General features: G+C 52.3%; 4 protein-coding genes across 10 annotated transcripts in view; 2 read left to right on the forward strand and 2 right to left on the reverse strand.

Annotated features, from left to right (window-relative positions):
- Positions 1-650: 650 nt before the first annotated feature.
- FRS3 (fibroblast growth factor receptor substrate 3) lies at positions 651-9449 on the reverse strand. Of its 4 annotated transcripts, none has more exons than XM_033103663.1 (7): positions 9330-9449; positions 7800-7938; positions 6759-6844; positions 5407-5593; positions 3267-3428; positions 2262-2419; positions 651-1982 (listed from the first exon to the last, which is right to left on the reverse strand). In XM_033103663.1, exons 3-7 carry the CDS (start codon positions 6822-6824, stop codon positions 1071-1073), a joined length of 1485 nt encoding a protein of 494 aa, XP_032959554.1. In that variant the 5' UTR covers positions 6825-6844; positions 7800-7938; positions 9330-9449; the 3' UTR covers positions 651-1070. The 4 variants fall into 4 exon arrangements, with proteins under 4 accessions (XP_032959554.1, XP_032959553.1, XP_032959555.1 ...); XM_033103662.1 differs by having other exon boundaries at positions 7795-7938; XM_033103664.1 differs by lacking the exon at positions 7800-7938 and having other exon boundaries at positions 9330-9411.
- A 497-nt stretch (positions 9450-9946) lies between these two features.
- Positions 9947-16037, forward strand: PRICKLE4 (prickle planar cell polarity protein 4). Of its 3 annotated transcripts, none has more exons than XM_033102640.1 (8): positions 9947-10291; positions 10966-11002; positions 12291-12434; positions 12943-13050; positions 13759-13896; positions 14205-14408; positions 14963-15167; positions 15631-16037. In XM_033102640.1, exons 2-8 carry the CDS (start codon positions 10979-10981, stop codon positions 16002-16004), a joined length of 1197 nt encoding a protein of 398 aa, XP_032958531.1. In that variant the 5' UTR covers positions 9947-10291; positions 10966-10978; the 3' UTR covers positions 16005-16037. The 3 variants fall into 3 exon arrangements, with proteins under 3 accessions (XP_032958531.1, XP_032958532.1, XP_032958533.1); XM_033102642.1 differs by having other exon boundaries at positions 10280-10389; XM_033102641.1 differs by lacking the exon at positions 14205-14408.
- A 513-nt stretch (positions 16038-16550) lies between these two features.
- On the forward strand, positions 16551-17882 carry TOMM6 (translocase of outer mitochondrial membrane 6). Its single transcript, XM_033102643.1, has 3 exons — positions 16551-16713; positions 17248-17352; positions 17566-17882. Exons 1-2 carry the CDS (start codon positions 16586-16588, stop codon positions 17342-17344), a joined length of 225 nt encoding a protein of 74 aa, XP_032958534.1. The 5' UTR covers positions 16551-16585; the 3' UTR covers positions 17345-17352; positions 17566-17882.
- Positions 17883-18759: 877 nt separating this feature from the next.
- Positions 18760-24712, reverse strand: part of USP49 (ubiquitin specific peptidase 49) — a 72408-nt gene continuing 66455 nt past the window's right edge. For both annotated transcript variants that reach the window (XM_033102638.1, XM_033102639.1), the window contains one exon: positions 18760-24266. In XM_033102638.1, the coding sequence (XP_032958529.1) occupies positions 24073-24266 (194 nt within the window). In that variant the 3' untranslated portion in view covers positions 18760-24072. The remainder of the gene's footprint in view (positions 24267-24712) is intronic.

A 24712-nucleotide genomic window follows, 5' to 3' on the forward strand; every position in this document is an offset into this window, starting at 1 on the left:
CAGGTAGCGGCTTTGTCAGGGCCACACCCCTGGGAGAGGACAGAGGCGCCCTGAAGAGTCCACTCCTGGGGTACAGTTCTCTGGGAAGTGACAATTTGAAGCCAGATTATTTAGTTACATTTGGCACTAAATGTTCCTTTTGCTATTCCTCGGCTTTTAGGAAAAATCCTGTCTAAAGGCTGTAGGCTCAACTTGGACATGCTGGGGGCACCGAAGGAGGATCCAGGGTCCACCCTTAGGCCAATGCATTAAAAGACAGCAGTACCCACTGTCACCTCGCCTGGTGGCGAAAGGAAGAAGCAGTGAAGGGTTCCAGAGAAGGTGGATCTAGTGTAGCCATCCCCACCAACATCCTCCCCCGGCCATTGCCAACCGCAGGGGGTCAGGATTTTTGTCTCAGGGCAGTTTTCCTTACGGATCCCTTTTGTGCATCTAGGACTCCAGTGTCCTGTCACTTTCCTTTGACGAGCATCCATCCCTGGGTGAGGGCTTCTTAGAGGAGAAAAAGACACAGTCAGAGGCTTGTCACAAAAACCACAACCACCTCACGCTTCTCAGCAGGAAGCCCCTATCTCTATTAGGCCTTCCCTACTCACCCCCAGAACCATGCCAGAGAAGATGCCCTAAGAATTTGACATCATCCACTAAGCCAGAATTTAAAAATAATTATATTAATAATAAATATGTTAAATTACATTTGAAACAATAAATAGAAAAATAAACTGATAAATAAAATCAACAGGTACAAAATGTTTCCAAATTTCAACCAAAAACAATACACAGATGACAGACAAGACAAATGGACACAACGGGAGGGTGCTAAATGCAATCATGGGAACTCTTCACAGTTTACGTCATGGCTCCCTCCTCGCTCGGTCACCCTCTCCTCTCCCCAGCTTGGAGACCAGGCGACTCAGTGGCTGATATCTTTGGGGACTCTGGCCAGCACAGGGAAGCGTCTGGTCCCTCCTCAATGCCCTTCTGCAAAGCACCCCTGAACCCCGGGGTGTGCGGGTTCAGAGGAAGGGTGTGAGAAGCGGAGGCTGGACCGGGACAGGCGGAGGAAGTCCCTACAGAGGCAGGTCGGTGCTGTTGTGCCGGGTTTTCCGGGCGGTGCCATCGTCTCGGGGCAGAGCCCTCTGCAGGTTGGACATGGCCACGGTCTTTTTGAGGTCAATCACGGCGTAGGAGTCTGAGCTGCGGGCAGGGTGGGTGGTGGGCATGGGGGCTTGCGGGACTGCAGGGCTCTGGGGCCCCTTGGGGCGGTCTCCACCCCAGCCCTTCAGCTCCACCTGGATGTAGTTGAGCTGCCTCGGGGGCTCAGGGCCTGGCCGGCGGAAATCAAAGTTGAAGACCCTCGGGGAACCTCGGCGGCGGGTCAGTGGCACAGGGAAGCTGCCGTGGCTGCGAAGGGCAGCCCGGGTGCTGGTGGACTTCTGCAGTGGGGTTTCATCCTCCTCGCCATCAGGGAAGCCATTGGAGGAGGGAGTGAGCCCGTCCCTTGAGTCCCCGTCATCCCCAGCCTCCTCCCCCAACTGCTGGGCGTGGCTCTCCCACACGGGGGGCAGGGAGGGCAGGTTCTCATAGTGCAGCAGCGCGGCCCGGCGGTGGGCAAGGCCATTCCAGCCCGGCTCCTCAGGGCTCAGTCTCCAGCCAGCTCCCGGCCGCAGCCCCCCGCTGACATTCTCATAGGTACACTTGGGCTGGGCGGGGCACTCCGAGGGGCCCTCATTGTTGTTGTGGTGAGGGGGGTCACGAAGGCTGGGGCAGAGGCCCTGGCACTTCATCGTGTGCCGCCGAGCAGGGGTCGGGCCCAACACGAACTTCACCTGGCCCGGCTGCAAGAACACCTGCGGGTCCCGCTGGTCGGGGCCCCGGGCCTGTGAGGGGAAGGGCGCCCGACCCTCGGGCAGGGGCTGCAGGCAGTGCCGGCTCCTGCGCTGATCGTCCTCACTGGCTGGCGTGTTGACATAAGTGTGGGACTGGGGGGAGGGTCCAAGTGCAGCCGGAGGGCCCGAGGGCAGGGAGGAGGAGAGAACAGAGGGGACGGGATGAGAGACAAGCAGCACAGCGGGAAGAGCTGGGCTTTCCTCCAGTCTTTGTCCCCCAACTTCCAGGGAAGCTGCCTCCCTTTGCGGGGAGAGCAACGGGGCCCTATCAGTTTTCTTCCGCCCACGAGCCTCACTTGGAGGACGTACCCTATTTCCTGATGCCCGACTCCCACCCACACACAGGGAGGGGTGGGGCAGCTGCTTGCTCACCTGCTCATCCGGGGCAATGAGGGCATGGGTGGACTCTTCCCCAAGCGAGGGGTGTCGCAGGCTGCTCGTTGAGGGGCGTCGGGGTGCTGAGAATCGGGGGCCCTCTCCTGGGCAGCCAGGGAAACCATTGGCGAAGCTGGAGACGGTGTAGCCCAGCGCTGGGCACAGAGGAGACAAGTCCAAGTGAGGGGTCCTTAAACCCCCTGCAACCACACGGGCGGCATCCTGGGACTCCTCCCATCGGAGGGGAGGTGCTCCCAGGGCCCATAAAGGGGTTCGCCCCACTGAACTGGCAGTTCCTCATTATCTTTCACCTCTCTGTTCTTCAAAGCCCACCCTTTCCCTCGAAGCTCAGCCTGAACGCCACTACACTTCCCCCGTTGCCATCTCATCTGAAACACTTCAAGCACACCTTCCATCACTGGACCGACCCTTCACCTCCTTCTGGCTCTGCCGGTGAGCTCCAGGGAACCTCCCTGAAATCCGGGACTGTATTTCCATGTCTTCTGCCCCGCCACAAGCCAGCCCGGAGTACAGAACACAGAGCAGGTGCTCAGTGTGCACCCAGTGAATGAACAAGCAGACACTGTGAGGACCTCTCCACTGTCTAGTCATGGGCACCCCTTATGGGCAGAGATGCCTGCACCAGCCGTCAGGAAAGGTACACGGGTATGATCCAGTAGACGGAAGGAAGGAAGAAAAACGGCTCCAGAGTGCCATTTCCATGGAAACCCAATGTCTTTCTGTCTGCTCCCTGACCATTAGTCGATACAAGTGCCATGACTCCCCCACTTCAGCTGGAGTCACCTGATTGGCCCACGCCAGATCTTACCCATGCCTGAGAGTGGTTCTGATGATGGACACCCGTCCTGGAATGCTGGCTCACCCAGCCAGCCCCCCACCTGCCTGCCTGACTCATGCTTCCAAGATTGGTGCTTCCTGGGCCGGCGTGCGTGTGCGTGTGCGTGTGCGTGTGTTGCGGTGCCGAGGACAGGGTCTCCTCACCATTGGGAGGCTGGGAGGCCCGCGCGAGGTCGAGCTCCACCGGATGGCTGTTGCGGGTGATGATGACTGGCTCTTCCATCACGTTGATGCTGTTGCACTGCATCAGATCCTGAAGGAGGTTGAAGATTTCCTCAGCCCGAGAGCACTTGAATGCAAATATCCCTAAGCAGGAGAGGAAGAAATGAGGCTCCTGATCCTGTGCCCAAAGGGAAGGATCAGAGAAGCTGAACCCCTGCACAAAGCTCAGGAAATGTTGCTGAGCTCCAGTTCCAGGCCGGCAGGGAGGGGCAGGCAGAGGTGGGGGCGAGGCGCGGGAGAGCCCCCTTCATCCTGAGTACTCTCCCCAGCATACTCTAAACTCCAAGTAAGGGAAGCACTGGGCCCGAGCCTCTGCCCCCCCCCCCCACCTAATACCATCTGGAAATCCAGTAATTTAGCTATGTTCCTCTGAGGTTCAATCATTTTCATAAGGATGTGTATATACAGGGGTGACGGGAAGAGAATACAGATCAAAGTGAAAAGGGTAGTGGTATTAGATTAGTGACCACTCCTCTTCACATGCTGCTCTCATCTCCCTCTGCCTACCCCTCTTTGCTCCCCAGAAAAAAGAGCTCTACCCAGAATACCAGCTCTACGCCCAACAGCCCTGAAGCTCTTTGAGGGCAGAGCTTGTTCACTGGGTACTTATCCCAGAACCTGGCCAGAGAGCAAGTGCCTACTGTGTACAGCCCTCCGACCTCGTGGAGCTTAAACTCCGGCGCTGAGAGGATGGAAAGATGGGCGATCAGCTAAAGGACAATGATGGCTAAGTGATCACGTGGCCCCTCAGTACAGCCACCCTTACAGCTCCTCAAACGCTAACACAGCAGCGCAAAGTCCTGGGGACAGCAGGACTGGGCTGAGTACCTGTGACCCTGGGGGTCTGAAGATGCCCTCGGATGTTGTGCCAGTCTGGGATTCTGCACCCTGCCCTGTAACAGCGGGGCCCGGGGCTCAAGACAGGCTCCTTGGGATGTGCGTGTGCATAGATCCACACCAAAAACAGACAAAGCTAGGCTGGGGTGTGGGACAGGAAGGACAGAGGCAGAGAAAAAAACCCTAGCAAACTATGTCGAGGGCTAAAAAATGCTGGACAAACTTGGAGTTTTAGGAAAACCCTGTGTTGGCGCCCAGGGCAGCCCCTCCAGGATCCCACATGTGGGTTAAATAGCACCAAGGAAGCCCCTTCCTCCCTTTTCTCTGCTCATTGAGCGTGAGCTGCCCCTGCCTCATGAGCTCCGAGGGTCAGACGGTGGGGTGGAGCCTTCCCGAGCCAACACAACCTGCCATTCACTGGCGTGTTGTCAGCCGCATTGGAGGACCTTGTTCATGTCACCTCTGCATAGTCACGACCCCAACTCCATTTAACACAAGCCAGTGCAGGACTCCTCCAGAGCTGAGGTGTGGGTCCCAAACGGTAAGCCCAGACCACACCATTCCTTCAACGAGTGCTGGCTGGCTCTAGCCTTGACCTCATGGAACAACCCCTACTACTCCTTGACCTCTGACTTGCAGGAAGAAAGGGAAAGAAGGGAGAATACATCACACTCCATTGCTCACAGGTGACGAGGGACAAAGATTAACCTCTTGCAGGTTACTCTGTCCACTGGGACCCAAGAGTCCTGCCCCTCCAAATCTATCATTCCCAAGGCGCTCAGCCCCAAGGATGCCAGAGCTTCCTGCCTGACCTTTCGCTATTCACAGGGTCCAGGGTATGGGACCTGTGGGCTCAGAAGAAAGTCTGTTCCTACTTAGGGGTTTAATAGGGACCCTTAAAATTGTAATAAAGAGGGAGGAAGAATCCCTTGCTTTTCCCAGGCGGGCTCTGGCCCAGGAGCACACTGACTCTTCCCCATTGGTTGTTCCCACAAAGGAACCCAAGCCAGGATGCAACGACCGATGCAAAAGGGCACTGGCCTGGGAGCCCACTTCGTTCTGCATGAACATGCTGTGTACTCCTGACCAGGACCCTTCCCTTCGTTGGCCAACACATGCCAAGTCAGCAGACTTGCCCCCAGTCTCGAGCTACGACTTCTAGCGCAAGTACCTGGCCCAGGTGCAAAAGCTCCTCTCCCAGGGTGGGGCAGGGACTGGTACTCACCCTGGCCTGTCTGACACCGGCGGCCACTCTCAAAGGAAAAGAGGTTGGAATCGTAGCCGTACCGCCGCAGGCAAAGGTAAGGCCAGCGGACAGCCTCACGCCGATGCAGGTGAAGCACCAGCTCGCTCTGAGTCAGCTCCATCACCCCAGAGCCCAGCTCCACCCCCTCGTCATCCACATTTGTCACCTGGGGGGTCGGGGGACAGAGGATCAAGGAGTGAGTCCAACACGTGTGTATTGGTGCACTGGGAGGCAGGCTGACGAGGCAGGGCTACAGGTGGGGGGCTGAGGGGCTCCCCTGACTCACCACAGACTACAGGCCACGATTACTCAGGGCCACTGATCCACGCCAGTTCTCTAGGCCTCAGTTTTGTCATGTGGACAGTGAGGACAGCGACAGATGGTTAGCTGACCTCCAAGGTCGGACGGTTGGATGACCAAGGTTAGATGACCTCAGATAGTCCATGGCTTAGTAGCCGAGGATCAGATGTTAATGGCAGAAGGTGCTCAATTTGAAGTTCAAAATCTTAAGACCCTGGGACAGTCAAACCCAAGGCAGAACCATACAGAGGGTGCCAAAAAAATGTATGCACATTTGAAGAAAGGGAAAAACTATTAAAATTGTCATAATATATACCAGTAACAACAGATGAATACAAGTCACGTTTGACGTCTGCAGTGACAGGAGGTGCTCAAAGTGGTTCCCATCAGCGTCCAGACACTTCTGATGACGGCGAACTACTGCTTGAGCAACACTGACCAGTGTCCACTTGTGTACACTTTTTTGGCACCCCCGTACATATCGCCTCCCCAAGGACCTTGCTGAAGGCTCCCTCTTGTGGTGAGCGGGAGAAACGCGTGCCTCAACAAGCAGGGAGTCAGGAGGGATCTCCCCCTACAGGGAGGGAGGAGGGGCCAGGATGCACAGGTGCCCTGGGCCTGGCCTTAGCTTCCCAAGGCAAACAGCAAACACCTTACCATGTGTTAAGCACTGTTTTAAATACTTTATACATTAACTCACAAATACAGACTTGCTGTTTTCTCCAAAAAAGTTGTATGTAAAGACATTACGATATGCTGCCAGAAGCGAATGTTCTAAAAATCACGATGTTTGTTACTGTATTACAGTATTTCCTCATTCTTGGTAGTACCAAGAGCCGCATAAACGTCAGTGGCCTGGACTCCTTTTCCTCAGGCCACCTCAGAGGCTCTGATCTCGAGAAGGTTTGATGAGCCCACAGCCTCAGCCTGTCATTTCACCTTCCCTAGGGAGGCTGAGGCAGCTCGACAGCGTGGGCCGGAGCCCAGGAGGCCATGGCGGGGGACTCAGGAGAGGAGGGGGCTGTAGGTACCTTGAACTTGGTGGGGTGGTTGTCTGGGATGCTGTCTCTGTTCAGGCAGCTGCAGCAGCTCCCCATGGTGTCAGAGCCTGATCACCCTAGTGAGAAACATAAGGGATAAGAAAGTCACCAATTAGCTCCAAAAAGTCCTGCTCAGCGGGACTCTGGCATAACTCTCTTGTTGTGATCACCTACTCTGCCCAAAGGACTGTATGACATAGCCCCTCCCTCAAGGAATTCCCAGTCTCAACCCAGCGCCAGACACACATTAGATAAACATTAATTCAAGTTAGCATGTGTTAAGGATTAATACCGACAGGGACGGAAAGAGCTTCTCAGAGGTATCATCTGATCTGGACCTGGAGAAGTACGTAAGCTTCTGGCCTATGTAATGATAGGGAAGGGAAGCCTGGGCAGCGGGAAAAGCATGGATAAAAGTAGGGACCCAGAAGAAGGGATTTGCATCAGGAGTTGGGTGCCGACCTAGGACCTCATCCAGCTCCAGCAAAATAACTTGGGAATCACTCTTTTCCTTTCTTAACACAATCCCGACATCCATCTCAACTTTTTCTTTTTGATATTCTCTCCAAATGAGGTGCGATATTATGGTCAAAAGATACACTCAGGAGATTGAACATTTACAACAGAGAACAATTTTTATAACCTCGGTTAGGTATTTCTTCATTAAAAAAAATAATAAATGCTAGGTTTGCCTTTGTACAAAGGGGAGACAGAAGCCTTACTATCCGGCTTTGCCTCCAAGATTATGGCACCTGGATTTACATCACAACAGTCAGACCTGTGCCTAGGATGGAGAATACCACCAAGCTTAAGTGACCTAAAGGAGGAAAGAAATGCATGGACTGATCCCAACAAGAAGTTAAGGGGTTGCAACTTGCTGCAAGAAATGAAAGAAATGAGCCTATCAGATTAGATATCCTTCTAGAACGCTCGCTGAATGTAAAGCTTTGAACAAGCCTGACCTGCACTTTCCATTCCTCCCAACTTGGGAAACTCCAGGAAAGTGGCTCCTATACACAGCTCTCACCTTACCCAGGCCATTGGGGAGCTGACCATGGGAGGGGCATGGGGAAAGACCCCCACTTTATTCCCCCCGTTCTTGGTGGGGCATCATGCCAAGCAGTCTGTAGAGAAGTCACCTGGATCCCTCTGGGACACACTTGGGGTTCACCTAGCACAGGAGACAGAGACCTCAGGTTAGTGGAAACCTTCCATCCTCCCCCCAACTGTTAATGAAACTGACTGACTGTCAGTCCATCCCACCTGGTTATCTGTCCCAGGTCTAAAGGAACAGAAACACCAATGAATAAAGCAAGATCAGGGGCAAAGGGACCACAAATTTCGAGCTCCAGAGGCCCTGAGGAGACGCCCCTCGTGTCAATAGGTTTGAAATCTGAGGCAGCCCAAGACCTTTTAATGGGATTCCTTTTAACTCCCATCGGAATCCTGTTACTACAAAAAACACCAATACTACCACCTTACCTTTGCAGAGAACTCTACAAAGCTGGAAAGAGCACTGGCTTAAGATTCAGGAAACCAAAATTCTAGTCTTGTTTTATTGCTACTAAATATCTGGGAGTCAATACCTCAACACCACTCTAACTCCCACGCCAAGGCCTTAGTTTTTAAGGGAAATATTTGTAAACTGTGGAGCTTCCAGCTTAAATAACCTCTAGAGATTAAGTATATAGGACAAACATCATGAAAACAGACATTTTCCTCTTCCAGGACAATCTCCTTCAATATCACATTTGGAAGCTTGATAGATTTTCTGTTCTCCAAGCTCTGAAAGGCCTACAATTTTCACATAAATGCTAACAATAAGCCAAAAATTCAGGGATATGAGCCTCAGGTAGACAAGCTGACAAGCCAGGACCCTGAAGTCCCTCGAAATGCCACCCTCCTCTCTGGAAAAATATCACTTCCAAGGGCCCCTTGTGCTCTGCATCGTTGGAAAACTTCCCAGGTGAAGTTTTAAGATGATTATCAGGACATCTGACAGCCCAATGAGGGGGACTGTGTTGGGCGGAACTGGAGGAGAGGGCTCTGGTTTGGGATAGGTGTGGATTAGGGGCGGCGTTAGAGGGGGTTATGCAGACTCAAAATATGAGAGGGCTGGGGAAACGTGGGCGGTTTTCTGGATTTGAACATTGGTGCAAGGAGAACGCGGGGGGAGAGTCTGATGGATCAGAGGAATTTCAGCGCGGTGGAAGCATCTGGGGGCATCCAGGAGAGAATGGTGGCTCTGTGGGCGTATCAGGGGAATTCGCAGGAGGGGGTTCTGAGGGCACCAGGACGTGCGAAGGTGTGTCGGGGGAGTGGGGGTGGGGTGCCTCTGGGGAGTGAGACGCAGATTTAGGTCGCAAGGTTGTCAGGCAGATTCTTAGACACCGGGAAGGCAAGGGGGAGGTCGGGGCCGCGCGTCGTCTTTCGATCCCCGCCCCCAATCCCGGGGTTCCGCCACCCGCCCACCCGGGATTTCCTCGGGTGGGAGCGGAGACTGCGGCGCGGTGCGGCCTCGGTGGAGCCGCTTCGTCCCCGCCCCGCCGCGCCCCGACTCACATCGCCCCGCGGCCCGGGCGGCGCCGGGCCCCGCTCCCGGGTCCCGCTGCAGCAGCCGCCGCCCGCCCGGAGCTAAGGCCTCCCCGTCCCGCCCCGCAGCCGCGGGGTCGGAGGTCACCGGCAGCACCAACGAGACGCTGCGGGCGGGCGGCCCCGCTCGGGGGCTACCGGCGCGCAGCCTAGAAGGTCCCTTTGGAGGACTTTGCAGTTGGGAGCAGGGAGCATGCGCACACGCCAGAGGGCGCTCCTGGCCAGAGGCTGAGAGCTCCCGGCGGGGGGCGGAGTGGAGACTGGGGCGGGGCGGGGCGGGGGCGGGGCTACGGGGACCAGAGGTGGGACCAGAGGTTTCTACTCCCGGGAGCAGAAGCGGGAGGAGGTGGAGGGAGAAACACAAAAGATGTGGGGAGGGGTCTGAAAGGACGGAAGGGAGGAGGGCAGTACGGGCGACCTCGGAAAGGGACTGAGCGGAGGAAAGGGGAAGGGGTGGGGGAACCACTGGAGACAAGGGGGAGGGAACTCAGTGGGGTGGGGCCACAGAGAGGGGCGGGACTAGGAGGCCAGGGCGGGGGGCGGGGAACATGCGGGTGGGAAAGGCGTCTGCTCAGGGATTGGCAGAGCAGCCGGCATAAACAAGGCTTCCTGGTGTTTGCTCGGCGCGCGCGCAGGGCCGCGATCCAGGCACTGACCCCCTGGCAGTGGGGTGTGGCAGGGCGGTGGAGCCTGCACACTTTCCAGCGCGGGATCCCACAAACGCTTTCCTCGTCTGCAGCCCAGGCCCCTCCCGGAGCCGTCCTGCTCTACCAACCCCGGAGGGGCGGGAGCGGGTCGCGGGGGCCGTGGCAGAGCCTGGGCCGCGCTCTCCTGGAGGGCAGAGGCGGGCGCTGAACCTCGGGGTGGGGACTGAGTGAGGGGCCGACGGCGGGGTCCGTCCAGAACGTCCCGGACACCGGCGCGCGGCGAGGGTGAGACCCCAGCAGAATCCCGTCCCCTCCCCTAAATTCCCAGCAGCCAGACTGGGAACCCCAGCCGACTCGGGCACACACCACGCCCAGCCTCGGAGGTGGGCCCTGTGAAGTACATGAAAAAACTTTGGGGATCTATCGAAAAGGCATTTGGAGGGATCGGACACTTCTTCCCTTCTCCCTCTCACTGTTCGGGGAAACTTTCCCATCACCTTTACTTTCTGGCTCAGGCTCTGCCTTTCAGGGGTGGATTCGGAAGGTCGAACACCGTGAATCTGGTTGCACCTGAGCGGGGGCGGGAAAAGGGGTTCAACCTTGTCCCTTGTCTAAGACAGGAAGAGGGAGGGGAATTCTGGAAGTAATCCAGCACGTTAGTAAGGTGGAGTCCAGTGCTTAGCGAAGATGGAGTTAGGTCGCTCTTGGGGAGGATGCAGGGTGAGGGTGAGGGCAGATTTCTGAGCCTTGTTTCTGTGTGGGACAATTTCCTGCAAACTAGAACGAATCTGGAAGATAGGGTGCAAATCCCCTTCTGAGGCCCCAGATGAGCCCCCCCCTTTTGTGTGGCCTCCTCCCCCAAGCATCTCTTGCTGCCTGGACCAGGCGTCAGTGCTGTTGGGGGAAGTGGCCACTCCTGGCCCTGAGTGTGAATTGTCCATCCTGGCTGCCTTCCACAGGAAACCTGACCCCATGGACAGAACGGGAAGGAAGCAGGTGGGTGTGGAGCCAGGAAGCAGGGAAGGGTGGCACAGGACATCTAAAGGGGGGCTGTGGGCTGGAAAGCAATATAATGTATAGTCCGAACCCTGTTCCCACCCGCCAAAGCTGGGTCTTAGAGGCCAGGGATTTGGTGATGGCCTGCCTGTTCCCAACTGCCAGTCAGAATCCATCCCAGCTCTCAAAAGGGGCCTCCTAAAGCTTCCCTTAGCCTTCTAATGTGACTTTGGGTAAGGTAATTAACCTCAATTTGTTTCAACCATAAAATGGGAAAATAGAAACTACCTGACAGGATTGTTATGAGGATGGATTATATTATGTAAAGTGCTAGAATAGCCCCTGGCCCAGAGTAAACATAAAAAAGCTTGCTCTGGTTATTTTTCTTCCTAGGCTGCTGTGTGTATCTGCCCAGAGCTCCAGCGCCATTCTGCTTAGTTTCATCCCTGTCTTACCCACTAGGCTGTGAACTCCTCAGGCCCATTGCTTTTCTACTTCCGTAGACACCTCCCACCCCCAAGATGCTGCGGTGCTCCCAGGGTTTGCCCAGAGGAGGGCTCAAGGGATGCACTTAGAATTGTCCAATGAAATTGCTGCTATAGATAGAAGCTAGAAGCACAAGATTTTCCTCTGTCCTCGAGTTGCCTATAGACTAGATGAGCTGAGAGAGACAGAAATATTAGGTGCTAACTCTGAGGCACTGAATATACTTATTACTTCTGGAGCTCAGGGAAAGGAGAGCAGTTATGGACTGGAGAGGCTAGGAAGGGCTTCCTGGTGAAGTGGTCCTTTCATCTGGCTCAATCCTACATAGGAAAAGTGGGGCCCTATGTAGGGAATGGGGAGTAAGCGGGCTCACTGGGGTGCTAAGTGTACAATGAGAATGGTGGGAATTAAGGCTAGGGAGAAGGGGAAGAACGCAGTACTCTGCCAAAAGGCTCACCAGAAAGGGAAACTGCACTCTCCCCTCACTGTGGGACTCTTTCCTCCATCCCAGTGTTAGGAGACCCCAGGGTTTGAGTTTCAGAAACTCTGGAGCTGAAAGGCCTGGCCTCAACATCTGGCTCTGCCACTTTTTATAGCTTTCTGACCATGGGCATACCATTTATGCTCACCGAACCTCAGTTTGACCATCTGTAAAATGGAGACAAAAATACCACCTAACTCGCCTGGTTGGTGGGAGGGTTGAATGAGAGAATGCCTGTAGTGCATACTTAGCACTGCGTAGTAGCACATTCATTGTAAGGGCCCAATAAATGGGAGGTGTTCTTGTGGTTTTTCCGGGCAGACTTTGCCACCAATGTCGGTGATGAACTCTGGCTGGCCCCACCGCGGGGAGAGCCTCACCGCTCAGGAGCCAGGTCCTCCAGAGAACTTAGACAGTGACCCAGGCCACCTGCCAGAGGAAGACCCCGAGGAGACTCCTGCTCAGGTAGTAGGAGTCCTGCTGTTCCCTGAGAGCGACATGCCTCCATTCTTTAGACCTCTTCCCATTCACACCAACTGGGAGGTAGTTAGCCTTTGTTCCCAGCCTCCGTGGCCCTTTTCTCTTTGCAGGAATCCCTCCTTGTCTCTACATCCCTCTCAGGACATGGAGATTCAACTTGAATGCAGTGTATCCACATGAATACATACTACCTTTCTTAGGGGGCCTGTGTTATCAAAGCAGACCTGAGGATCTTTGGCCCTAAAAAGGGGGTGATCTCAAGTATAAGAAGGGAAGCTGTTTTGGGGTGTGAGGCCTCCCCTGCCTCCCTCAGTCAGATCACAAATGCAGGAGTGGATCAGCTGTCCTGGTGATCTTGCAGGAGTTGATTGTCGAAATGGAGGGTGGTGCTTGGAAGTCGTTCCAGATTAGAGAAGAGCTGGCAAGAAGAAGGGGAGGGAAGAAGAGGAAGGAAGGGAAACCTAGTTCCACTCCTTGTCTGCTGTCTCCTCAGAATCCTGAAGTTCTGAGCTTGGGGCTCACTATCCTGGACACCAACCGAGTCCCTACCTGGCCTGGGCTTCGGACTCTGCTGCAGCAGCTCCCTCCACAGGATATCGATGTGGGTCTCTCTCTCCCCAGCTTCCCTCTCTTTGGCCTCCTTCTCTTTACAGACTATAGGAAGAACCTTGGTCCAGAAGTCAGGGAACATGGACTTAAGGCCTAGCTATGCCACTAGTTGGGGGAAGTCATCCCCCACCCCCTTCCTGAGTTTCCACGTCTACATAATGGGTACAATTATCTACATACTAGCTGTCTGCCCACCACAATGCTTAGTTGAAGAGCAAATGAGAAAATGGACATGAACAACTTCTGAAACCAATAATGGAATGTACAAATGTAGGGAGTATGGTTAAGTATTTATTGAGGCCCTATGATTGCCCAGGCTAAAGGCTTACAATTCAATTGGGAAGGCAAGGCAGAAGAATAGGGAATAAATAGGGAAAACACAATGGGAAGTGATATTGAACTATAGCTTACTGGGAGCAAGGAGCTAAATATACGGTGAAAGAGCTAAGTGCTATAAGGCTATCAGACCTGAGCTGTAACCATTCCTGGGGGTGGGAGGAGTGAGACCCAGGTGGACTTACTGGAGCTCTTGTCCCTTTTCCCCTCTCCATCTCAATGCCCGTCTATGCTCTTATCACCTGCACCTCCCTGAGGGTTCTGCAACCTTCCTTTGACCAGCAGCTAAGCCTTCTCTCTCCAATCAAACTTCAATCTTGCCTGCTGGGGCTCCCCCAGTCACAGTGGAGGCCTGTTTCTGCAGGAGCGATACTGCCTGGCCCTTGGGGAGGAGGAGCTGGTAGAGCTGCGGCTCTTCTGTGCCCAGCGGAGGCGAGAGGCCCTCGGACAGGGGGCGGTGCGCCTGGTACCTCCCAGGCTAGAAGAATGCACCTGTGAGAAGGTATGTAGTACCCACCCCCCTGCAATATTCCCCTTCCTCCACTCTGTCCTCACTTTTGCAGGAGCTAGCTTCTGGGACTCTGGTGGGAAAAAGGGGTTTGGGGATTGACAATTTGGCAAGCTTTAGGAAAAAGGGAAACCAAGTTTGGGGGTTCTTAGTGGAGCCTGCAGTGGAGGTGGGCTTGCGCAGGGGTATGGGGGGAACAGTTAGGTTGGGGTTGGGAGGGAAGTCAGGAGAGAAGCTAGGAGGGTGGGTGGTATTCCCTCTGAGCAGCCAGCACACCTCCCCCACACACACACCCCCTGCAGTGCAGGGACCAGCTGAGGCCAGGGGAATACGGAGTATTTGCAGCCCGGGCAGGAGAGCGACGCTGCTGGCACCGGGCTTGCTTTGCCTGCCAGGCCTGTGGCCAAGCCTTGATAAACCTCATCTACTTCTACCACAATGGGCATCTCTACTGCGGCCGTCATCATGCTGAGCTGCTGAGGCCACGCTGCCCTGCTTGTGACCAGGTACAGCCCTGAGAGGAGGCGGTCTGCTCAGGGTCCCACGTGGCAGGATATAAGGGTCCACCTCTCACAGTATCTCAGAGTGGAGTAGGAGAACTAGGAACCAGCCTGGGACCTTTGTGTTCCCATTATTCTGACTAGCTCGGGGCATGTGGGACTCTGTGCCTTTGTGGCCTCCACCATAACAAGCAGAGTCCCCCAAATTTTCTGGGTCTGAGAATTTCTCCGGAGCAGGGACTCTTGGACAGACATTCACATCAGTATTCCGCGTACCCATGCTGTGCCCGATCATGCGAGGAACTCTGTTAATGTCAGCATGAAGCAGCGGCAGAACCCTAGGTTGGGAGTCCAGGCGACCAGTCGCTAGCGGCTGTGCCACCTGCTAGCTGGGGAATCCTAGCTAAGCCGTCAGCCCTGCCTGCGTCCGAGACTAGCTGAGTAGATCAAATGGTAATGTCCGTAGACGTGCTTTAGCGTTAACTAGGTATCAGTGGTTTTTGGATGAATGAATGAGTGAGTGAATGAATGAATGAGGCGTTCCCCTCTCCTTCTCCCAGCTGATCTTCTCCCCGCGCTGTACCGAGGCTGAAGGACAGCGCTGGCACGAGAACCACTTCTGCTGCCAGGACTGCGCTGGGCCCTTAGGCGGGGGACGTTATGCCCTGCCCGGGGGCGGCCCCTGCTGCCCTACCTGCTTTGAGAGTCGCTATCCGGATGCCCGCTCGAGCCCGGCCGGGACACTGGAAGGGAGAGTGTCCCTTGGTAAGGGAGGGAAAGGTGCAGATCAAGGGGGAAGGGAACAGCGGCTTGGGCTGAGCTGAGGAGGGGGTTCTCCCGGGCTGGGACCCTCGCCCCGGTCTCACGCCGTCCCGTCCCTCCAGCAGCGCCCCCGTCCCCCAACCGCATACCCCAGACCCGAGTCTCGGGGCCCGCAGCTCTCACCGCGCGTCCCTGGCCAGAGCGCTCCAAAGGCCTCCCGAACCCACCCCGCGTCGCGGTTGAGGCTGCGGCGGGACTCGTTCTTGGACTGGGGACGCGGCCGCCCTCTGGTGGGCGGAGGCGGGGAGCCCGGGGGAGGACAGGCGGCGGCGGCGGCGGCGGCGGCGCGCACGACCTGGGGGCGGGTCGGGAGGCTGGGCCTGGCTTCAGGGGACCGCCCTGAGGGGATCTGGGAGAGGGAGACTCAAGTCTCAGAGGTGGGCGTGTCTGACCTGGCCCGGAGCAGGGGAGGCGGGGCTCGACAGAGTTGAAGGAGGGGATCGCGCCCCACTGCACGCCGCTACAGTCTCCGGAGCAGCCCTTCTCGCCGCTGCCGCCAGCTCCAGTCGAGAAACCCAGAGCGGGGTGCATGGATCCATCCCGGAGCAGGACAGCCGAGCTGGGGACAAGGCTGAGGAACCCAAAGGGCGGGAGCAGAGCCCCCTGGAGACTCTCCTTGGTCCGAAGGAGGACTCTCCGTGCCCCAGCTGCTCTTCTTCCTCTGACTCAGAACCCGAAGGATTTTTCTTAGGCCAGCGCCTTCCCGGGCCCTGCAAGAGCCCCGGAAGCCCCCAAGCTGGGGACATCGATACCTCCAAGAAACATTGCATCATTTGCTAGTGGCGCGGCCCGGAGAAGGGGGAGTCGGGGGGGAGGGGTAATCTGTAAGGCGGGACAGCGAAGCTTTCCTCCCCCTATAAAAACCCTAGACTGAACGAAATCAAGCACGCCAGGGAAAAGCGGCGAGGTGACAAACTTGAGTACTCCCTCTTCAGCACGCGCATTATGTGACTGATGGAGACTTTCTTGGGGAACTCCATTCCCCCAAGATACGCATCCCCTGCTGAGCTAGCCACAGGCTGGGACAGCCGCATCCCTAGCATCCTTCCTCCTGAGCCAATGAAGTGATCACTCAGAGACCACGTGTGACAGTGAACGGCTGGGCGACCCGAAGGCCTGGAGGGAGCCGGAGGTGCAACCCGACCAGGGAACCGCAGAGCTGGGCCTTGCTGCCCCTCTTGCAGAGATAGTGGACGCGCAGCCGGGGAATTACACCTCTTTCCCCGGCAACCAACCCCGCTCAGTCTGCAGCAGCCTCCGCCCGCCGAGAGCCCGCGGAAGTGCGACACCGGAAGTCGCGTCATTGGTCCGCGCCGACACGGAGCATCATCGGCGGCCTTGCGGGGCGTAAGGGTGCTGCTATGGCTTCTAGTGCGGTCGGCGTGAACCCTGGCGGCTCGGCTAATGAAGCTCCCGAAATTCCAGACAACGTGGGAGATTGGCTTCGGGGCGTCTACCGCTTCGCCACCGATAGGAATGACTTTCGGAGGTAACCGAGGCCCGGGAGCCTGGCCCCTTTGTCTCTCCACGCCCGTATACTTAATCTGCCGCATTTCCCTTCTTCGCCGAGGCTGGCGCCTCCGGTTGTTTTTTTTCCTTTTACACCGCCATCATCTTGGTCGGGTTGTGCTGTACTGAGGTCCTTGACCGGTAGCTGTCCCGTGCGGTAAAAACGATCTCTTCAGTCACCCGGCTATGTCTAGAGAATTTCATCCTGACCTGGGGGACCCGGGAAAAGGAGGCGCCAATACATAAAGGGGCCTTTCGACCCAGGGCGAGTGCTTAATTGGCCTTTGCATTAGACCCTGCTGGTATTAGACACAGAAAGCAACTCTAAATAACTGTGTGGATCTTGGGCAACCTACCATGTAAGATGAACGCTCCTGCAATCTAGAACAGTGTTTTTGCCTCGGGGAAGTTTTTCCAGGGTGGTGGTGGGAAGCCTTTCCCCCCAGTATCTTTTGTTAACCAAAGATAAGTAAGTCAGTGACTACAGCGTTAGTGGAATACATTCTTTTAACAGGAACTTGATCCTCAATTTGGGACTTTTCGCTGCGGGAGTTTGGCTGGCCAGGAATTTGAGTGACATTGACCTGATGGCACCTCAGCCAGGGGTGTAGCTGAATAGGTAAGCACTTAACCTCTGGTCTTCCTGTCTTAGGAGTCCTAGGGCTAGGAGAAGCAATAACTTTATCAGCTGTTCACAAAATATAGACTTGATGTAGAACCCTTGGGCAGTTTTCTAAATGTTTCCAGATGTTGCAAGGGATTTGAGTCTCTTACCAATTTCCCTCTGGTGTTTTCAAATTTTAATGCCACCTGTTGTCCTGTCTAATTGTAGACACATGGAACCCGTGCTGTACTTGAACCTTCCAAAAACAGAACCTCCAATCTGTGATCGTCACAAGACTTGCCCTGATGGCAGCTGAAGTCTGATTCAGACGGGCACCTTCCCTTCTGTGCCTGATTTGCTTTTCTTCACTGAGTCCACTCCATTTTCTGGTCAGTAGTCAGGCTTCAGCTAAAGTGTTGTCCTCTCCTTAAAGTTCTGTACATAGTTCCCAAGTTTCTGCAGGGGGTGATCTGTGCTCTTGTTTTGAGGAATAACCTAATAATATTTTAATAGTGAATTTGAAATAAAGACTGCATACAAAGACAGCCATTTTTTAATTTTTTTAATAAGAAACTTCGGCTTACAAAAACAAGGTGTAAAAAGTTCATTTACAAAAATCATAAAAACATGATTTATATTTCACACTCAAGAGAGACAGGAACAAGCCCCAAATGCGGGTTGTAACAGAGGTGGTTTGCTTCATATTGAAAGAAAAACAATGGGAACTGTAGCCACCGTACACTGATGTTAACATAGGATGAAGGTTATTCTTGAGGAATTTCCATTTTTGAGCAGTGCTAGGGGAAGAAGCCATTTGGTGTTGCATAGCATGTTAGTGCACCAGGTGGGTTTTTCAGGCACCAGGGAGTCATTGTCGCTGTAATAGAATGGGATTTGTTGGCAGAAAGAGGGCAGTGATGTGCAGGTGGAGGCACGGCGTTAAGTAAGCCTGGGCGATGGGCACTAAAGTCAGCAGCTGCCTGAGAAAACTGCTTCCTTCACAAGGAAATACATGTCCTCTGACCCTGAAATGCATGGTAGTGCCGCCGTCTAGGAGTTTGGGTTCTTTGGAAATGGAATAGGTGAGGAACTGGCATGGAAAGCCTCGTGGGCTTAGACAGACGTGGAGAGAGACAGTTGCCCCTTGGCAACTTTTCTAGTTGGTTACTAGGCATTTTTTAAAACACTGCTTTTTCGTGCCAAGTCTCTTACGGAACTGGTATGGGATCAAGGGATATGCACTGGAAAGGAGGGTCAGTGCAAATGTACCACAGTGGCCTAATTGTTACAGTTGACAGATGTTGTCTCTAGTAACCTGTTTCACTAAAGATAAATAGGACAAAATAGTACCTCTTGACCCTGCCGGCAGGTATCTCGTTAAGACAGCTGTTTGAGAATTAGTTACATATTTTTCTTTAAAAAAAAAAAAAGCACCATTTTCTTGTATTAATCAGGTAGGTCTCATCAGTTAGGAGGAAGGAGTTTGAGCCCGTGTGAATTCAGGGCGGTGGCTGGCTTAACGTGAACCAAGACCCTTTAAGAGTCTACGTGGGACCACACATGATCTGACAGATTTATGTCCGACTGGGTGTGGAGATGAAGAAGAGTCACATAGACGAGAGCAAGGCTTAGGTTTGCAGCCGTCACCCCTCAGATGGAGACCAGGAAGGGAACTTAAGCTGTAAGAGATTCTAACCCCATTCCCGCCTGCCTGAGACCACTGCTAAGACAAGTGTCAGCACCTCCTGTTCTTTATAGGAATGAAACTTAACATCCTGGAAGTCTGCTACCAGATCTACTCATAATTGTGAACAGTTCTATTTGATAAAGTTTCAAAGCTGAAAATCAAAATCCAGCAAAAACTAATACATGGTAGCTTCCAAAAGCATAATTCAAATTTCACTCAAAATCTAATGCTTTTGTACGTCAACTGTAATTGAAAGAAATAAAAACATTGACTGTTTTAGCTTCAAGTAATAGTGTTCACTATTGGTTGGTTTATAAAGCCATAATGCTGGTAAGGTAAAGTTCCATTTAAATTGGCTTAGTTCTTCAAAGTGATAAGACTTTAGTGAATAAAGCTACCAAATTGACAGTTTCAAAAATCATGAAAAATCCTCTTTAAATAAAAGTGCTGGCTTTCACCACGCCAGTCTCCTCCGGGGGAGTCCGTTTTCCATCCTATCCCAGTTTGCAGCCCTGGCCAGATATCACAGTACTATGAAAGTCTCTTATACTAGCTAGTTAGGTTTGAAATGGAGACATGCCAGCTGATGTAAGTATGGAAAGAGTCCACAAAAATGACCATTCACCTCATGGCTATAGTAGCTATGGTACATTTAGAGCAATGTGTGGGTTGAATGAATACACAGTGGTGAAAGTCCTAGACCCAGAGAATGGTTAATTTAAATGTGGAAGATATAAACTAAACTCAGTCATATTTAGAAGGAGCTTTTCAGCTGTAGTGCTGACTTCCAAAAAAGAATCTGACCTACTAGGGAGATGGTAAAAAACTAAGTGGCCATGGAAGGTTTCACTCCAAAGATAGAAGTCCTTCAGCTAATTAAACCAGTAACTGGGCTGAGGGACCCAATTATTAAATGTGCTTAGAGTGGTGAGCTTTTGAAAAATCCTTTGGTGAAGTCTCGAGCTCAGTGGGAACCTTAAGGTCGGAGTGAAAGGGCATGCTATAAACCACCCTGCGGGTGAGCGGACGGGTCTCCTGCCACAGCCACTCAGCACGGGCCAGGGGAAGGGGCTGGGATGGGTTCTTTGAGCCTTTTCTTTTGCATATTACACAGTGCACTGGCTTACCTTAAAATCTCAACTAAAAGGTTCACATATAGGGGATTGTGTTCTACACTGCTTCCTGAAAATTTGTGCAAAACAACTTCAGAACAAATGAGAGGAATAGCACTTCGGGAGGACCCATTTTTTTGGACTTCTACCAGAAGTTGCCCAGCATTAGAAAAACGAAAAGGCCTTTTCTGAATGTTTGTGCTCTCCCAACCAGCTGGAAAAGCAACCCTTCCACTCACAAGATATAACCGCATATAGGGGTATAACATACATTTAAGAAAGGGTGGCCCTCCCAGCCTGATTTGAAAAGGCCTGAGTTAATGTTTTGACCATAAAAGGGGTGGTGAAAAAAATGGGGTACATAGTCTGCCTTGAAAAGCAGCCATTTCATGAATAATCACAAATACAAAGATTTTGGACATTACAGAAAAATTTCAGATCTTGCTGGTAAGAATAATTTGCTTTCACACACAAGAGATACGAAATGCTTTAAAAAAGTCTGATACCAAATGTCCTTTACACTATACAGACCAATTTGCCACTTGAAATGATAAGAAGGAACCCCTTCCCTTAATCTTTTCAATCCCATGCAAACCATAATTGGGTACAAGGCACCAAATTTTATGAATTGTATAAAATTAGTTCACAAAGCTTTATCAGTAAGTAAAACAAATTCCATTTCTCCCGCCCTGCCTGCCCACCCCTATCCCACCCCCCACACCCAACCACGTTTTCATTCTGCACTACTGTCCACCTCTCGGGCTTATGCTGAGGCCCGGCTGGGGCCCATACTGCACTGCCAGCCAACCCACCCCATTAATTCTTGCACTTGGATGGAACTGTAAGCATAGCTAGAGAAGGGAACTCATACAATCATTGACTCTAGAAGCCTTGCCATTAAAAAAAAAATAAACTCTGCTATTGAGTCCATAGGACACGTTAACACTTCTACAGTTTCCAATTTTATTCATGACTTTTAAAGAGACATCTGGAAATTCTTTACAGTGGCACTGCCCCCCTCAGCCTGAGGGGTTTGATCAAAGCTGGCAAGAGCTCTGCCCACCATTTAATAAGAGCTTCAGTTTCTGGCTGTTGAGGGCAGCCCTCGCTAGCATGGATGCTCGTCTCAGGCAACCGCAAGTATGAGGGTCAAGCTAGACTGAGGTACAAATCCTTTGTGAGGGCCGGGGTGTCTTCATCTTGGCTGGCTACAGCAGAAAGTAAACACACCAGCCGACTGCGAAAGGTTCCTGGAACGGGACTCTAACTACTTGTCTGGAAGAAGCAGGTCCATAAGGTTCAGTTAGGAGATCTTGGATTTGATTTGGCAGTGTCTAGTCAACTTCTACCTGGTTCTTATTTTCTTCTCCTTAGAATGTTTCAATTTAAAGGTGCAACTACTAAGGAATTCATCTACTTCCAATATGTAAATAAATTAAAGGCAAAGGGACATTTCTCTCACAATAGCCACTGACTTACGCAGCAAGCAACTCTTTTCTTTAATAAAAATCTTCATAAATACTAACTTCTCAACAGCGTCTAGTGCTGGGGCCTCTGGGTACCTGAGGGGTCTGACTGCAGGGGCACCTTCATGATGTGCGGCTCAGTGAGGACTCGGGTAGTGGTTTCTAGTCCAACTCCTCTTTAAAAACAATTTCAGGAATTAGATACAGGGGTGCTCAGCTAAGTTAAGCACTTATTTTACAAAGTCTTTAATTTGCTTAATATTCCTTATAATATTTGGTATAAAACTATTTTTAAAAATTAAATTTGGAGATCTTTTAATTTTCCACTAAACGTCCATTTTTCTTAAGTATTTCCCTCTGGAGTGTCTGAGGGATGAAGTAGATGCTCTATTCTCCATTTGTATGTTTTTTTCCCTAGGATAATATAGCATTCAATGAAAGATGAGGCACAATTTATAGGTTCCTTTTCTTTTTACTCTCTTTGAGTGAATTGGCTTTTCTGTTGCCACAAAAAGTCATCACCAATCATGGCGACCTAAAAATGTGGGTCTAGAGAATATAGCTTCACATCAGAGCCTCTGGCAGCGTGGGCAGCTGTGACACTCTACAACAGTGTCCAGGAGAGGGGGAGCCCGGCCAAGCTTATACAAAGAAGCCTGCAGTAGACAATATAAACCAAACAGCATAAAAAATGCCATACGCTATCGCTTCCAAATAAAAGCTAAATATTACAGAAACCTCACAGTGTTGGCAAAAGCAAGTTTAATTTAAAATAGGGTCACTCGCCCTTCCTTAGCAGGGTGAGCCATATTCTGTCCGATTTCCTCCATGTCTCGGTGCTGGCTGGCAGGTCCTATGGGAGAGTTCATCTCAAAAGAGGTCAACAGCCAATGCTCCAGACCTGCTTGGGAATGCGGCCTGTCAGCAGTGCTAAAGCTGCCACCCTTATTCATTAGCCTCTCTCTTCCCAACTTCCACCCGTCCCGAAACTCCCTTCCAGATCTGCTCCCTTCAAGTGACAACTGTACTTCTACCTGAACTGAAATGCTAATATGATATACTCAGTCAAAAGATGAGCATTCATTCACAGGACAGGCTGAGGCAGGCTGCAGCAACGACACAACGAGTTACGAGCTGCATTCACTTGTACTGGTGAGTCTAAGCGAAGGATTGAGAAGGGAAATTCAGTGGCGCCTGATGGGGAGGAAGGTTTCCCTCCGGGCAATTTCATTCCACTTAGAAACTGGCCCAGTTTAGAGAAAAAGATCTACTTTACTAGCACTGGAGTAAAGGACAGGGCACTCTTGCTTTACTCTGGTGGACTGAATGTGTCTGGGTAAAGAAACAGTAGGGACGATCAGATTTGGGGGGACACAGGCCAGGGCCATCAGCAGGAGACTGTTCGGACAGACGGGCAGATTCCTAAGCGCTAGGAAAGCAAAAGCTCCCAAACCTTGTGGTGAACAAGAATGTTCTAGCCTTCCAGGTGGAAGCAGAAAAACTGCATGCCGTACCAGGTAAGAAAAGGTGACAGACATTTATATAAGCCCCGGCCCCCAGCTCTCCCTGCCCACTCTCCACTGAGTTCTGAGAAAGCCTCAGACAACTGCCCTAAAGACCAAGGTAAACTAAGCCCTAGACCTGTACCTATCCAAACCAGGCGTCTGCTACAGAACTGCAGCCCCGAGGACCCTTACGCTCAGCATGCAGCAGAGAACACGTCATGTGCCGGTGTCTTGCTTCCCCATATGAACTGCTCCTTTGGAATGAAGGCCAGTCTGTGTTCACGCCAGTCTCAGAAGATGTGGAATGATTAAACGAGCAGCAGCCAGGGAGGGTATGACACGCGGAAAACCTCGCGTTTGGCATGGGGAAATTCGCTCCATACATCTCATTCCACTCTTCAACTGCTAGTCCCCAGAAAAGGAAGTCTGCAAATTGTGAACCCTTGAACGTTACTTCCTCTGTAGGAACAAATCCTTAGACTTCACTTCCTGCCTTGCCCTCAGGCCCATCCAGCCAGGTGCAAGCCCAGGGCCGTTCCTCGAGTGTTCTGACCCTCGAGTGTTCTGACCGGCGCTGCTCCCATCAGGAGGGCGGGGCTGTGCGGAGGTCCTGACTAATCACACAGCGGGAAAGAGAACACACCTGTCTCCTGGCTGGATATGACCAATGTACCCCCTCTTTGCTCCACCCAGATCCCTTTATGTTCAGAAGCAATTGATGAAAGAATCTTCATACAAGTTACTCCTTTTGATTTTTATCAAAGGAGGGTATTCCTCAATCCATTCAAAAGAAAGTGACTACAGATTCTAGGATAAGACATGAGTCACCTGGCACCTTCTGCTCTAGACCCAGTGAGGCAAACCTCGTAATCTGTTCCTGCAGTAAACCTTATTTCCTATAAGAGGAAAGATGTATAGACACCAATAGTTTAAAAGCAAGCCAGTCTTTGATATGTGCCTCCCATTCAGGGGAAGGTCCGCGGTCTGCCCTCATCGTTGTTGCTGGGCTGCACCTGAGCTTGGAGTTGGGTTTCTGAGATTCTTGCATTGCCCTGAACTGTTGTTCTTTGAGTGTAAAAAAGGATGTAGGCTTGAGTTTTGCACACTTCCTCGACACTGCATACATTCAGCTTTGAGTCATTGCAGTGGACCCAAAAACCTATGAAACCAAAGGAAAGAAAGAGTAAATGACGACCCAATTTATATTTCTAATCAGCAGGCACAACCAGGAGATGAAGAAAGGGACAGAGGAATGTGAATAGCGCTAAGCCCTGAATATTGGTGTGTGTGGTGGGGAGAGACAAGTAAATGAAACCAAGAGACGTCCTGGAACCATTGGCTTTAACCCCACCAAACCCCACCGCGGTACTGTTTACAATGTCAACGGTCTACAATTTTTTTCCTCATTTTGTTCAGGCTTTTTTCACTGCCCCTTAGGGCCTCCTCTCTATAAAGACAGGAGACTGAGGGCTAAGAGAGGAGAAGAGAAGGAAGGAAGGGGAAATGGAGAAAAGAGAGGAGTGTTAAAGAAAAATTTAGGAGGAATAAAAAGTCATTTGTTCACAGGCTCACTCTGACTGCCTCAAGGGTTTAAGATCAGTACAC

The sequence above is a fragment of the Rhinolophus ferrumequinum genome, chromosome 3 (genome assembly GCF_004115265.2).
Source record: "Rhinolophus ferrumequinum isolate MPI-CBG mRhiFer1 chromosome 3, mRhiFer1_v1.p, whole genome shotgun sequence".
Taxonomy (NCBI): domain Eukaryota; kingdom Metazoa; phylum Chordata; class Mammalia; order Chiroptera; family Rhinolophidae; genus Rhinolophus; species Rhinolophus ferrumequinum.